Source organism: Aotus nancymaae, unplaced genomic scaffold (assembly GCF_030222135.1).
Source record: "Aotus nancymaae isolate 86718 unplaced genomic scaffold, 86718_ANA_hifiasm-v0.15.2.pri h1tg000033l, whole genome shotgun sequence".
In the NCBI taxonomy this organism is placed as follows: domain Eukaryota; kingdom Metazoa; phylum Chordata; class Mammalia; order Primates; family Aotidae; genus Aotus; species Aotus nancymaae.
Window position 1 is genome coordinate 13,873,131 of NW_026988447.1, and position 16,075 is coordinate 13,889,205.

Genomic DNA, 16,075 nt, shown 5'->3' on the forward strand with positions numbered 1-16,075 from the left:
AAGCCAAGATCACGCCACTGCACTACAGTCTGGGTGACAGAGTGAGACTCCGTCTCAAAAAAAAAAAAAAAAACCTCAAATGTCATTTATTAAAAATTAAGCTTGGGTTAGACTTCTCACTAATGCAGAGCCTCAACAAACATCTGTATTTACTGTAAATTTTTTAAAGGCTCTCAAGACTATCTAAAGATGAAAAAAAATGAAAAATAAAACACATTTAACATGCTTAAATCAGTTAGCAGTAACTCATTTCAAAGGAAGAAAAGGAATAAAAAAAGCCAATAGGTTCAATGAAACACCTTTTCTGTTGTACACTGGACTACTGAGAATTCCAGCAGCAAAAAGAGATGAAAGTGATATGTTTGTTCAAATACTAAAGACTGAAAATATCTACCGCAGTGCTTCAGTGATCTTTCTATGCTAAGGACAGAGTAGATCTATGTGTGAGAGTGCGTTCTGCCTTTTGAGACAGCACTGAACGAGGTGCTGTGTGGAAAGCACTACCCCTCCTGGAGATATATGCGCACACTCCCTATTGGAGAAGAGAGGAGACTAGGGCCCTGGGGGTTACATGTCAAGCCTCCAGTGACCTCTTTCTCAGCTCCCACTTCTTCCTACCCTGCAACACAGCCTTAATCCTGAAGGTCTGATTGAGAAGCAAATGTCAACTATCAGCCAAAGAGACTTACACAGATGAGTCAGCGAGAAAGAAACATTCTACAACAGGAACACACCTACCGGATTAGTATGAGTGAGGTAACTTTTCCATAGTCAGTGGGTGTAAAAACTACACCAACCCTTTTCATTTCCAAAGGCTGCAAATGTAAGTGGAGGATGCCAAACCTGGATTCCTCGGAATGCATACCCTGCAAATTAATAACAAATTCAATGAAACAATGTCATACTCCTAGAAATCAGGCTTCCATGGTCAGTAAGTGCACCCTAGAGTTTAAACATGATTGCTTTTCTTTTAATGTCCAGATTTGACCATCTGATCAACATGTTTGAACTTGCTGATCCTGAGAGTTCACTCCAATAAACAGCTTCTGAGCCATAACTAAGAAATACAGGCAGAGGCTCCAGGACAACCTGACAAAGATGCTGGAAGGGGATTTGCTTCCTGGTTTGGATGGAAGCTGGGGCTAGAAGTTTTCTACACGAAGATGCTTTGAATGTAAAACATCAGTCAGAAAACAGACCCCGCAGGCTCTGCTTGAATGCTAAAGCAATCCGACAAGACCACCCACCCACCACTGGACAACCCAAAGATCCCTTCGTATAAATTCTTTATATTGAATTTAAGTTTATATAGAAATCATCTTTTTTATATTTCGTATCTCCAGTCAGAAGAAACATTTTTATTCATTCACATCTTCCTCTATTTCCTCCAAGATGTCTTTTTTTTCCTGCATAAAACTTGTGCTCTAAATTTAGTATCCAAGATTTCATTCTTTTTATCTTTGTGATAAGTGGACTTTCCCTCTTTCCACTGCTTTTTCTAGCTCGATCTCACTAAAAACAATGCATAATTTCTTAGAGCTGTTATATAATCTGAAGAACATTATTTTTCTTTCCTATGTTTTTAGTTTTTAATTTATCTTTCAATTATTGCTAGTGTTACCCATGCCATCTGAAAAAAAGAAATAGTAATGGTATTTGATTATTTGACTCATTTTCATTAGAATTATGAACTCCATGAAGGAAGAAACCCCGCTTTATACAAATAATATGAATGCTGAATTTAAAAGCTGCTGACTTTTGGTGTCAAACTTATAGTAAAAACAGCACTTCTATTAAATGGTTCTCATATGCCAGGCACTGAAATTTTTAGGGTATATAAAAAATTCCAATGCTCTTTACCAATGAAGCCATATTATATCTAAAAGCAAATCAACAAAATCAAAATGCGAGAAGCCTTTCTTTACATGATGAAGAATTCTAATAACAATTTTGAGTTAAATTTTAATTCAGTGTTTTCAAGGCACTAATATTAACTATTCCTTTCATCAATTTAATAAATTAAGAATAGTAATAATTTCCCTTATCCCAAAATGTATACTATTTCTTGGGGAAAATAATCAGTTGTAGATAAAAGCTTTTTCCAAATGAGTTGCATCATTTGTTCACATCTAAATAGAATATTTAGATTTAAAATAAATGGGCATTATTTTTGGAATTTCAAGCTATACATATTTCAATACCAGTGAGGCAAGATATCACTTAGTATTTTGGACTAATTATTTTGAATAGCCTTGAAGATCTCCTGGTGGAGGAAACAAGAGGGAAAGAAACCGGCAGGCTCACTAACAAGAATAAGACCACATCTGGGTGCAAGGCTTCACCCCCTACTGCTGCCTCACGCCTAAAAAAAGAGAGTCTCCTGGTAATGGGTTATCTGGGTCTTCCTCCGTCTGTTATTGAAATTAATCTAGAGCCAACAGTATATTTCTAGAAGGACAAAGATAAAGAAGAAAACACCCAAGGTGCTTAAATATGTGTGCATAGTAAAAATAGAGTTATCTGCATATGTGAGTTTTTAAGTGTATGTGTGTATTTTCTGTCAACAGATGCTCCACTTTTGAACTGATCTCAAACACAGAGTACCTGTAAGGCCAACACTCAGCTATGCACAAATAGCCACCGAATGACTGAGTGGAAACTGAGAAGTAAGGCTGCCAAGTCCCCAGGCAAACAGCATCCTCACCACATGACATGTTTACTCCTATTCCTAAGTATCTGGGCAAGACCTCATTATGGCCCACAGGCTTAAGAATTTTAGAGTCCTCCTTTTTTATAGATAAGGTAAACATCACAGTGACTTGCTAAAAACAGGAACACAGTTTAGTAAGAGAAGATTTTTTGTTAATGTATTTGTTTTTACCTTATCTTGCCATAAAAAAGAATTTGAGGGCCAAGGAGTCTTAAGAGAATTATAAATTCTGGGGTCTCAAGTTTCATGGTTTTCTACAAAGCTCTGTTCAACTGTTAATTCTTTACTCACATGATTCTAAATCATCAAATTAAAATGATTTACAGGCTAACATAAACCCAACTCCTACGGCATTCGTTAACTGGAAAAATCTGCTATGTGTTCTTAATGCCTCAAGAATCAAAATAAAAGAGCCACATACAGTACATAAAAGACATTTTAAACATAAATCAGTGAGGCCTGTATGTTCATGTATCTAGTTTGTCGGCATTCTTTTTTCTGTTTTAGGATAACATCCTACCTGGTAAGGGCAGGCTTTGGTGAGCTGGAATTCACCAGTTGTGAAATTAATCATCTGCATATCAGTGCCAAACCTATAAGGAAAAAAGCAAATGATTAAAATGCACTCACATCTGCCAATAAAGGTTTAATAAGTGTGTGCACATATATACATTTATACATAGGTGAGTATGCGTTTGTGCACACACATACACATATAATTCATCCCATCCTGTCACCACTGTGTCCCAGCTCCATCCCACATTCCCACCCCCATATCTGCCATACTGTCAGTGATCAATAAATATTGCTAAATGAATGACTTTGGCATCACAGGATATAAGGAAGCATATGGTGACAGAAGCTCTAAATATTATGAAGCAATTTTTTTCCAAATGGTTCACAGCTATGGAAGTTGAAAAAAAGTGACCCTCAACCAAAGGCAATTTTATCTCACAGGAAACACTGGGCAACATCTGGAGACATGTCTGGTTGTCATAGCTGGAGAGGTCCTACTGGCATCCAGTGGGTAGAAGCCAGGAATGCTGCTAAACATCCTTCCACACACAAGATGGCCCCTCCCACCCCACCAAACAGAACAGTAGAATCATATTATTTGAATTAATACTTCGAACGCTGAGAAACCCTGGGATAAGGGTGGATCTTACTAAACGAGAAGTCGGAAACATTCTAAGTAAAACTGTGATTGTGTGAAAATAAGATATAACAGACATGAACTAATTATCATCTTATCCTGTTTAATGCTAGACAAGAATATACATTCAGCCCTCTGCATCTGCAGGTTCCACACCTGCAGGTTCAGCCAACCACAGGTGTAGAACCCTGAAATAAGGAGGGCCAATTTTTCCACCAATGGTTTTAAAGGACTTGAACATCCTTGGGATTTTAGTATCCAAGGGGGTACTGGATGGTCCTCCATACTAATATTTTTTTAAAGATGGTGGCTTATACCTATAAAATATTACTTGTTTTCATTCTAAATGGGAAGTGATAAATATCACCTTTAGCATATATGGAGGGCCAACTGGACTAAAACACTAAACTTATTTCTTATGCTGCCCAGAAATAATCATGATTGAGAGTCTAAATTTTAGGAGTATATGTGAAAAAACATGATAAAGAATCCCTAACTAAAGGAAAAAAATGTTCTGTTGGTTAGTAGACTACGGGGTAACACTGGAGATGCCACATAACACACAGAGCCAGGCAGTTCCATCAGATCACATGTACCAAGGGGCAGGGTGCCCAAGGTCCATGAGCTAATTGGTTAATACTGTGTCCACATCCACACACAGGTCCTGGTTGACAAAGTGTAGGACATTAAGTAATTCTGAGTCTTCCCAGCACTTCCTAAACTGCCCCTCAGAAAAAAAGTCTTCATACCATCTGTGGAGCAGGTGCACTATGGCTTCGGGTTGAGGGTACAAGGAGAGGGGCAGGAGCTGCAAGGAGACTGGCCGAGAGGAAGGGTTCTGCACCACAAAGTACTTGACCTAGATGTGAGGAAAGAAAAGTTAAAACCCCGAGAAGGACGTAGCATCCTTCCTGAGATATCCTGGCCAAAAGGGCATAACCTAATCATGACGAAACATCACATAATGCCAATCAAGAAAGATCACAGGAAATAAATGGCCAGCATGCTTCAAAAATATCTATGTCATAAAAGGCAAAGAACGGGTGGGGAAGATTAAAGGAGACTACAAAAACCTGCCGATGCAATGAGAAATACTGCACTGGATTCTGAACCAGAAAAAAAAATGCTAGAAAGTATGATAGTGGGATCTCTGAAAACACCTGATCTACATATCTGGATATATGTAGTATATACGGTGTGTATATAAAATATATATATACACACACACTTCACATATACACTACATATACGTACTATGTACATACTACATATATACTGTAGATTAACAGCATCATGATTAATGTTACATTTTCTGATTTTGATCATTATATTCTGGTTCAGAAAAAAGCCCTTGTTCTTAAATAATTCACATTGAAAGTTAGAGGGCATAATGTCTGACACTCAGATGGCTCAGAAAGATACATGTATGCAGAAAGAGAAAAAATGCTAAAGCAAGTGTGGCAAACATTAAAAATGGATGAATCTTTGCAAAAAGTAACTGGGAGCTCCTGGTATACTACTTTTGAAACTTTTCTCTAAGTTGAAATCATTTCAAAATAAATTAAAACAAACAAAAGGCGGCCTGAGGATGTCATCCCTTAGAAAATCCATGAGCACCTGATAAGGCATAATTAGTACCACATGTGGTGCAGAGTTCTTAGCCATGAGACTTATGAGACATAAATGAAGTCTGCTGGAGGCACCTCCTTCCCTTTGCCCAGTCTTCCTGCCACCAGAGCTGGACGAGAGAGGCACAGACAAGCACGAAAGCCAACACGCTAAGGATGGACAGCAGACAGGGAGAGGAGCCTCAGTCCCTGACGGCATCACAGAGCGTGCAACCTGACTCACTCTGGACTTCTCCCCTTTGGGCTTCTTGTTATAAAACGATTCCTAATTAAGCCAGTCAAGATTTTCTCTGCTGTTTGCAGTTCAGTACTTCCTTAACTGATGCATTTATGGAGTGTACATTCAATTCAAAGTCGATTTGTTTCATGCATTTTCAATCAGCTTAGAATTTTACTCCTCGTCTAGTTCTTTTGACATCTCCTTAATTTTGGCTCTGAAACAGTAGCTCAAGGTGGAAATTATCTGGTACTGTGAAGACTCAAGCACTGGGGAGTCACTGACAAAGAGATGAAAAGACACACTGTCCTCACCACGCTGCTCCTCAGGGCAGTTGCACTGAAGTTTAACACGAGGCCAGGCTCCGCGACCAAACGAGGCAAAAAGAAAACAAAGGACTCTGACTCCTTGGATTTCTTCAAGTGAGCAAATCGAGTTGTTCCCAAAACATTCTTCCTGTTTAATTGATAAAGAAACTATTATGAAAAACAGTTTTCATATCTAAAAATTTAATATTTACTAATTTTGATATTTAGGGAAATCACTAAGTATTATTCCCACTTAAAGGAAAAAGACTCTTGGGGAAATGGTTTAATTCTAGGTCTGAGGATGAGAAAGTACAAGACTGACCCCAGAATGCTCTGTTTTACTAGAAAGCAAGGAAGCACTCAAAGAACAACGGGAACATGCCAAAGGGTTCCCACAAGCCAAATCTGGAATAATTTATCATCAAAAATAATAGTGATGGTAAGAGAGCACAACACTGCAACTAGATCACAGTGATGCTTAAAAACAAGACAAAAACTCTTAAAATTATATATATATATGAACAAAATAATCAGAAACATCTTTGCAGCCGTCAATCTAACAAGTGAGTTCAGCAAGAATTATCAATAAATACTAAAACCATGGGATGAAATATCCTTAGGGAACAGGTCACTTATATGCTATCAAATTATCACAGCACAGATTTATTAATTACACCAGGACAAAGGTATGTACAATGGAGAGTTCTGTCACTCATCACCTAAACCAAGTGACTCAACTTAGCAATGCCAATAATGGAAGCGACATTTATGTACCTCCTGATGAGATGAAATAATACAGACACAGGACCAACCAGGTAACTCATATTCTTACCAAAAACATTTAACCAGAACATGAAGTTGAGGAAGCAATCAGAAAAATCCAGAGTGTGAAATGTTTTATAAAACAACTGGCCTGAACTTTTAAAAAGCATCAACATGATGAAAGCTGATGAGAGGTAGGAACACCAGTCTAAGAAAACTAAGAAAACATGACGACCAAATGCAATGCATGGCCTTTCAATAGATTCTGGATTAAAAGAAAGGGAAAAGAAAAAAGCAGCTATAATGAACACTATCAGATCAACTAGGGAAAATTTTAACACAGGCTGTATATTAAACAATATAATTAAATGATACCAAGTTTGTTAGATATGCAATGGTAGTACAGTTACATGTAAGAAAATATTCTCCTTAGGAAATCAAGAATTTCCTAATAAAGTATTGAGAGTTGACGTATGACATCTACAGCTCCCTTTCCATGACTTGGCAAAAAGTCTGTGTGTGTTTCCGTGTGTTTCTCATATTCTCTATATATCAGTGTACACACACAGAAACACACACAGAAGAAGTGATAAAATATGAACACCTGGTGAACAAAATCTAGATGAGGAATATTTGAGTACTCACTGCACTATCCTCAACTTCTGAGGTTTGAAATTTGTCAAAATTAAAAGCTGGAGAGAAATATCAATCACTAGAAATTAAGGACTGTAATGTCAATAAAATACTGTGTACAGTGGTCCCCTATCCAGTCTTGCTTTCCAAAGCTTCAGTTACCTGTGGTCAACTGGGGTCTGAAAATACTAAATGAAAAATTCCAGAAATAATTCACAACCTTTCTATTACACACAGTGCTGAGTAGCAAGATGAAAGTTCAAACCATCTCACTCCATCTTGTCTGGGACATGTGAATCGTCCCTCTGCCCAGCACATCCACACCGTATTCACTACCTGCCGCTAGTCACTTAGCAGCCATCTCAGTCATCAGGTCGACTATCCTGGCATCACAGTGCTTTTGTCCAAGGACCCCTTATTTGACTTAATAATGGCTTTAAAGTGCAAGAATAGTGATGCTGACAATTTAGATATGCCAAGGAGAAGCCATAAAACGCTTCCTTTTACCCAAAAAGGTGAAAGTTGTCGAGTTAATAAAAAGAAAGGAAAGTATGCTGAGACTGCTAAGATTAAAAACCAATCTTCTATTCGTGAAATTATGATGAAGGAAAAAGAAATTCATGCATAGTATATAGGGTTTGCTACTATCTGCAGTTTCAGGCATCCATGGGGGAGTCGGGGGGAGGGTCTTAGAATGTATCCCTGCAGGTGACTACCATAACAGTGTCTCCCCACACCGAACAAAAAAGACGTCAAGTGGTGACGTACTTGCAGACGTCACCATTGTTATATTTCTTCCATCTTTCATACAATTTATTTGCAAGTTCAGAATCCACATCCCAGGTAGATGGATCCAGAGAAAGGCTCCCATTCCAGTTAGGATTTCCTAAAAGGTAGATCAGATTCCATATTTAGATTTACAGGAAACATAATTCAATTAGTAAATAATGCCAAGGGCTGAATATTAAACTTCTTAAACTGAGAGGACTGAAGAGTGAATAAACGCCACCTCTGTCCTCTGCTGCTTATTTACTAAAAGTCCCTCTAACTCAATGGCAAATGATACATCAAATTAAACAAACATGTCATAAAACAAAACTAAATTGAATTATGTGAAGGTAAAAACATAAAAGACACATGGCTCATGAATACAGCCTGAAACAAAACTAAACTTGGAACACTTTTAACAGCTTTAAATCTAACATGCGGAACTCCTTCCACACAAATGCTAATCATCATCAAGTCTTCCAGGTCACTATCTAAAGTGCTGAGGGAAAACAGTAGTTCTTGAAAGGGGGCAAAGACCGAGTCGATCCTAGAGAAGGTGCATGTTTATAACTGGTCTATCTTTCACCTCATCCTGCCAAGATTTGTTCTGTCTTGCTAAGGAGGGGATCAGGAAGGAGAGGTGGGACTCTTAAAAAAAAAACAAAAAAAAAACACTGTACTTTAAAACTCTCCTTAAATATCTTTATAAATCAAAAGACAAAAAAAAAAAAAAAAACCCAAAACAAGAAACAGCTTTTACATCAACACCAAAGCCCTTCAGTCCTCAAATCACAACCAGCAGCTTCTGCAAGATGTTTATGCTCCTATAACTTAAGTCCTCAAATACAATTCCAAGTTATTTTGACTAACTTCTAGTCAGTTCTTTTATAAAAGAATCAGAATCTTCCAATTTTTCCTATGGGTGCTATGATGATCAAACAGTTATTTGAAAAAAAAGAAATCCCTTGCAGAGGTACAAGCTACTACATAATAAGGGGGCATTATTTACACAAGTACCCCAGATGTTTCTGGAGGGTTCTTAACAGTTTTAAGTCATTCTGTTAATGACCATCCTCTCTAAGAACAGAATATGATGCAATTATCTTATAGAACTAACTATTCCATTGACAAATGCTCATTTTCTTCACTACTTCCCACTCCCCCAAACTAGAGTTCTACGGAAAGCCTAAGGGCAAAATACTTACCTGCTTTTGATTTTCCCATGAAATAATGCATGCCACAATGTGCTATCACTTCAAAACCCAGACTCCCTTCCTAGATTGAAAAGTAATATATGAATAACTTAAAACACAGCACTAAACATAAAAATCCTAACGCACTAAAACTCAAAGCAGACATTGGCCTGCACCTCAGTGAACTTCCCTTTAACCATGAGCCAATAAATTACTTTCTAATTTTTAAGAAATTTTCAGACAAATCGGAATTGTCTCTCCCCAGGAGGGTCACTGAGTAGATTCTGAACGCACAATAATCAATGACAATAATGACCCTTGGGCCCACAAGACACCAAACTGCCATCGGAATTAAAGATTATGATCATGTGGCTGCACTGAAGCCTGGGCAACAAAGTGAGACCCTACTGTAAAAAAGAAATTTTAAATTAAAAAAAAAAAAAAGATTAAATTAGTCTCAGGACATTCTCAGTGGCAAGAGGTTTTGTTTTTTTTAACTGAACTCTAATCCTCTGGGAAACAGTACGCTGATCTAGTCCTAGCTATTCAGGACATTAAATTTCTCATTTCCTGCAGGTATGTAGAGCACAGATGTGTGACTTCCACATACACCTGAAACATGCCTGCTCCTCCCACAATCACTCTGCTTTCCTTAAGCATCTCTTGGATGGAAAACAAATTTCTAAGAAACTACCCCTGCTGAAAATATGGATATATGGAATTAACCTTATATTCGGTTTAGTTTTAGAAGTCCTATCTGCATGCTTACAGCTAGTTAAGCATGAGGCATTTCTAACTATGAAAAATCAACACTATACGTGAGAAAAATAAAGATGGTTGCATGAATGTTTCATAGAAAAACCAGAACCCAGAGTTATACAAAACAGCTTGAAGCAAAAAGAAGCAATAATAATAACCAAATGAAAAGAAATAAATATTAAGGAAAAAAAGAAACATATTTAAGACGACCTAAATTAAATATAATTTACCCAGATTTTAGAAAGCATTATCTTAATTGTGAATCTTTGGAGGCTTTAAACTTGGCCCACTAAGGAAACTCAAGGATTACAAACAACTAAGAGTCACGTAGAAGAGATCCAAATAAAGCATTTAACGATCTAGTTTATTAAGTCATTGCGAGTACGCACTAAAAGCCAAACTGTTTTCTACACAAGCACGTATTTGTTGCTCTACAAATTTTGGAAATAAATGAAAATGACATCTATTAATCTATTGGTCATGACTTGTTTCATTCAAGAACCTCAAATTCCTTTATAAAAAAGAGATCCTCTTTCCAAATAAAGATTTCCATGGCTGAACAATTTATCATCCAAGATTGGCCTGGTAATATCCTTCAGTTTCTTAGCCTTAAAGAACATAAGCTTAACCCAGTTAATAAAACCCAAGCACTAAAGATTAATAAAAAGCAACAGTAATTATTAAGAAAATAGTAACACACACATAGTATTGTAGAAAATACCTTGCTTGGTGCTGAATAAATCTGTAGAGGTATTGCAAAAATGGCACCTATGTTTGTAGTCAAAAATATATTGGTGAATAGATTTATGGCAATGTCTTTAACAGCAAGTTTCAAAGAAAATATATTCCAACAGCCTGGAGGTAGAAATAAAGGGCCAGTGAAATTCAGAATCTAAAAAGAAAAGAAGCAAGAGAAATTACTTTTCCTAACACTAATTATGATTAAAATCATTATAAAGTATGATGCTAACGTTCTTCTATACTTCAGAAAGTAGAATTTTACTCAGTTATTTCCAGATCAAAAGTTGACATATTTTTATAGAAATGATAGGTTACAAATAATGCTTAAGGTGATACTGTTTTGGCCAAGCACGGTGGCTCATGCCTGTAATCCCAGCACTTTGGGAGGCCAAGGCGGGCGGATCATGAGGTCAGGAGACCATCCTGGCTAACATGGTGAAACCCCATCTCTACTAAAAATACAAAAAATTAGCTGGGCATGGGTGAAACCCCGTCTCTACTAAAAATACAACAAAGTTAGCTGGTCGTGGTGGCACGTGCCTGTAATCCCAGCTACTCAGTAAGCTGAGGCAGTAAAATTGCTTGAACCCGGGAGGCGGAAGCTGCGGTGAGCCTAGATCGCACCACTGCATTCCGGCCTGGTTGACAGAGCGAGACTTCATCTCAAAAAAACAAAAGATGACACTGTTTAAATTTCACAAAAGTAATTTTGAAATTCCAGTAAGTTATTTTGCAAAAAACCTACTATTTTATCATGAACCAGGCTCATTTTTACTAAATATAATCTTTTTGGTACAAACCATATATATAATATTTTTCAATAATGGTAAGAGCTATATTTTGAAATGCTATATCCTGCCTGGTCCCTTTGAACTCCTTTAAAAATAGTTTTTTACAAAGAGAGAAAGAAAAGTCTCCTAAAAGTAAGTCTGAAAACATTAAAAGAAAAATACATGTTTTAAAAATCATAAGTTAAAATTAAATTTTATATAAATAATAATTCCATAGCATTTGGAGTAAAAATTTTTATTATTTTATAGAAATAATTTCACAGCATTTGACCTTAAAGCTTAAAATAAGCTAAAACTTGGGGAAAAAAAATACTGTATGTACCTTTAAAATGTGCTTGGTCTCCTTGGAAACAAACACATCATTTAATACAACACTACGGTCAAAATGGTTGCGGTACCATATTGACCAAAGTCCTGATGTGTTTTCATGAGTCTCTATGTGAAACTGGGTTGCAGAAGAGTCCATTCTAAAATACCTGTGAACAGAGGACATGCATGCTATCAGCCCTGAGTGTGGGACAACAGTCAGCCTTCTTATGAGCCTCTAACTGCAAAAACAGGAGCATCATAAAACATTACTGAATGAAAGCTAGCGCCAGAGACAACCTCAGAAATCACCTCCTTCAACCTTCTGGCTCACATGAGGAACAACTGGAGCCAGAGGGGAAGCAACCAGGCTGCAGTCAGCACAGCTCACAGAGGCCGCCAGGGCCAAACCAGGACCTGAAGTCAACTCAGAAACACCATGTGAAAATGTGCTCTTTTCACACGCCTGGCTGCCTGACGCTGAACCTATTTCATAAACTGAATTCTTTCACTTCCTTTTCCCCATTCTGCTAATAGTCCTTTCGCTGCCTGGCAGCAGTGCTAAGGCAGGGGGAGGCAGGGCCAGAGAGAGAGAATCATACAAGTCATATCAGTATATTTTTTAAAAGCATTTCTAGAGGGGAAAACAAGAACAACATAGGATTTCAGGTGGAGTGGAAGTAACCTACCCTTGAGCCACAGAAGAGAAGAGGCATGCTTTTAGTGTTGGAGTGTGTGTTGTTTTCTTCACATCTTCTATAATTCCACTGTCACATGATGTAGCTCCTTTGTGATATAAAGAAATAAATGCAAAGCTTAAGTACCTTTTCTTTCATTCAGCCCAAACAAAAGTACAATATGTCTTATTTTTCATAGTTTTTTATTCACTTTTCTGTTTCCAATAAAATAGTGCATCAGACATAAACAGAACTACTTTCTCAAATGCTCCTGTCATCATCTTTGTTGCCAATTATCCAGAAGCCCACACTTTTTTAAACTAACTTCTCTACCAGAGATGACAAAAGTGAAACATGAAGCTCACCTGGCAGAGTAAGGGGAGGGTGTGGAGGCACGAGCAAGGAAGGAATAAAACCTCAAGAGCCAAAGGGAGCTGACCGGCACCAAGTGGGCTGCATTTGAAAGCACTGCCGATTGATCAGAATAATACTTTTAAGCTCTCCCTGACTTAGGTCATCACATTAAGTCACTTGTGCTCAATTCTTTTTTTTTTTTTTTTTTTTTTTTTTTGAGATGGAGTCTTGCTCTGTCACCCAGGCTGGAGTACAGTGGCGTAATCTCAGGTCACTGTCACCTCCATGTCCCTGGTTCAAGCAGTTCCCCTGCCTCAGTCTCCCGAGTAGCTGGGACTACGGGCACGCACCAGCGTGCCTGGCTAGGTTCTTTTGTATATTTGGTAGAGACGGAGTTTAACCATGTTGGCCAGACTGGTCTCAAACTTCTGACCTCAGGCAATCTGCCCACCTCAGCCTCCCAAAATGCTGGGATTAAAGGTGTGAGCCACCCAGCCCAGCCGACAACTTGTGTTCAATTCTTAACTCTCTGATGCTAATACCCAACTTCTGAATTATATATATAGTTTTTAAAAATTCAAACACTATCAAAAAATGTGAAAATAGTCTCCCTTTCTTCACCCTGACTTAAGAATTATCTTACAGGAGGCAGCTGTTAGCAGTCTCGCCAACACCCTTCCAGGTGTTCTGTGCATGTATAAGTACACATATACCCTCTAAAAAAATTCAGTGTACACACACTGCCTGCACTGCTGTCCATGCATGCTTCTCAACATCTTCTCAACAGATGTCCAGCGGTTCTGTCCTCACACACATTTCTATAGGCACAGTTTTGAATACATACATATCTGGAGGATAAACTCTTAGAACCAGAATTAAGGATCAAAGAGCATATACGTGCATTTAAAATTTTCACAGAGTTTGCCAATTTTCCCTTGAAAACAGCCTGCATATTTATACTCCTGTCAAAAACATAAGAGTGCTTTCCTTCCTAAACATCACCAACACAGAATATAAAGCTTTAAACTCAAAATCTGACATATGTGGCAGAATAAAAGTGGCATCAACAATCCACTACATCATACTATCTTAGAATCATTAAGGCTGGGACTTCTTGAAATCAAACTCATTCATTTCATTTTTTTTTAAAACATGCCTAATCTGTAGCTGTAGAAAGAGTTGCCATCATGACAACTAGATAACAAAAGTCAAATGACAATCTGTTTAAAAATCTGTACCTTTGCAGGTAAAAGAAGCAATTTTTGTAAAGTTTGTTGTAGAACTAGGTAGTAGTACTGGTTCAAACTGCAGAGACAGAGCATCTCTCTGTGAGAAATGGCGTATATCCTGAAACAAAAGAAAAATCCCACATTACTACTCTTAGCTGGGAGAGCATTCATCCAGTTTGAATCAACTGTTGGAATAAAAAGCACAGACCAGCACACATAGCAACTGCTCAGCATCTGTGCCATAACCGAGGGGATGCTGACAATCTTCATACAAACAGAGGTTCAAACAAGGGCAAATGGGCTTATATTAAAGCAAAAAAGAACAGAGATGGTGCTTCTGTCTCTGTTCCTGAAAAACCCTCACATTCTACAATTAAAAGCACACTTGCAGTTTCAAAGTTTACCTTAGGTAAGCATTTACAATTACCTGTATCCATATAAGGCTGTTTCCTGAATGTAATATATACATATTTACTGCTGAATCATCTGTCCAAAAGAATCAGAGTAATGAGATTAAAATGGAGCCATCTCATTCTCACACCTTCATATAGTAATTAAAATATCACATTACACATCTCTATAAAAAATGCTAACTTGTTTCTCAAAACTGAAATCAAAACTAGGAGCTGTTTCCTATTTTTTTTAATCACAAAAAAAAAAATCCTTAAAAAAATGCCTACCAACCTAAGCCCTCTAAATGATGAGGAACTACCCGGAGCAAAATTCCGAGTTTAGAGTCATATAATGCTCTTCTGGATGAAACCAACCAACTGGACAACTTCAAATAAAGCTATGTTCTCCTGTTGATTAGAAAGCCCCTCATTTCCTCATTTAGATAAACACACTTGGGAAGAAGAAAACCCTGAGATCTCAGATCGCAGTCTTCCTTTCAGCCTTCACAACAGAAATGGTCCCCATGGGTCAGGGATGTTCCCCATATGGATGTTCATCCAGCCGTTATGAGAATCACCAAGCACTGAGGACAGGAGAGCTGTCCTGCTGATCCAGCACTGCCACAGCCAGCTCTGAGGACTGAAAGGTAAATGCTGGTTGATCAATTAAGACCGCCAAGGCAGGGCACGGCGGCTCATGCTTGCAATCCCAGCACTTTGGGAGGCTAAGCAGGGAGGATTGCTTAAGCCCAGGAATTCCCGATCCTAAGCAACATAGGGAGACCCTGGTTCTACAAAAAAAAAAATTTAAACATTAGCCAGGCATAGGGCCAGGCAAGGTGGCTCACACCTGTAATCCCAGCACTTTGGGAGGCCGAGACAGGCTGATCACCTGAGGTCAGGAGTTGGAGACCAGCCTGGTCAACATGGAGAAACCCCGTCTCTACTAAAACTACAAAAAAATTGGCCAGGCATGGTAGTGCATACCTGTAACCCCAGCTACTCGGGAGGCTGAGGCAGGATTACTGCTTGAACCTGGGAGGCAGAGGTTGCAGTGAGCCAAGATCACGCCACTGCACTCCAGCCTGGGCAGCAGAGCGAGACTCCGTCTCAAAAAAAAAAAAAAAAAAAATTAACCAAGCATAGTGGTGTGCGCCTGTGGTCCCAACTACTCAGGAAGCTGAGGTGGGAGGATCAGTTGAGCCCAACCGAGATCACACCATTGCACTCCCGCCTGGGTTACCAAGCAAGATCCCGTCAAAAAATGAAAAAAAAAAACCTCAAAGAATAAAAACTATACTTTCTTTGAAAACAAATGCATATATACAGTCACATTCAGAAGAGTCTTTATAACCAAAAGATACTAGTAAATTCTGTTATGAATTTCATGGGTCACATAATGTGTCTCTGAAAAAAGTTCTCAGGAACTTAAACAGATGGACTTGCTTATTTCT

The 16,075-nt window shown here is 38.2% G+C and overlaps 1 protein-coding gene across 3 annotated transcripts in view; it reads right to left on the minus strand.

Moving 5' to 3' along the window:
* Positions 1 to 16,075, minus strand: part of TMEM131L (transmembrane 131 like) — a 186,499-nt gene that overhangs the window by 44,141 nt on the left and 126,283 nt on the right. For 2 of the 3 annotated variants that reach the window (XM_064383804.1, XM_064383806.1), the window contains exons 10-20: positions 14,657 to 14,715; positions 14,239 to 14,347; positions 12,659 to 12,755; positions 11,986 to 12,139; positions 10,853 to 11,023; positions 9,385 to 9,454; positions 8,180 to 8,297; positions 6,023 to 6,164; positions 4,613 to 4,722; positions 3,231 to 3,303; positions 739 to 866 (exon numbers count right to left, since the gene is read on the minus strand). In XM_064383804.1, coding sequence (XP_064239874.1) covers positions 739 to 866; positions 3,231 to 3,303; positions 4,613 to 4,722; positions 6,023 to 6,164; positions 8,180 to 8,297; positions 9,385 to 9,454; positions 10,853 to 11,023; positions 11,986 to 12,139; positions 12,659 to 12,755; positions 14,239 to 14,347; positions 14,657 to 14,715 — 1,231 coding nt within the window. The remainder of the gene's footprint in view (positions 1 to 738; positions 867 to 3,230; positions 3,304 to 4,612; positions 4,723 to 6,022; positions 6,165 to 8,179; positions 8,298 to 9,384; positions 9,455 to 10,852; positions 11,024 to 11,985; positions 12,140 to 12,658; positions 12,756 to 14,238; positions 14,348 to 14,656; positions 14,716 to 16,075) is intronic. The other variant, XM_064383805.1, reaches the window with a different exon arrangement.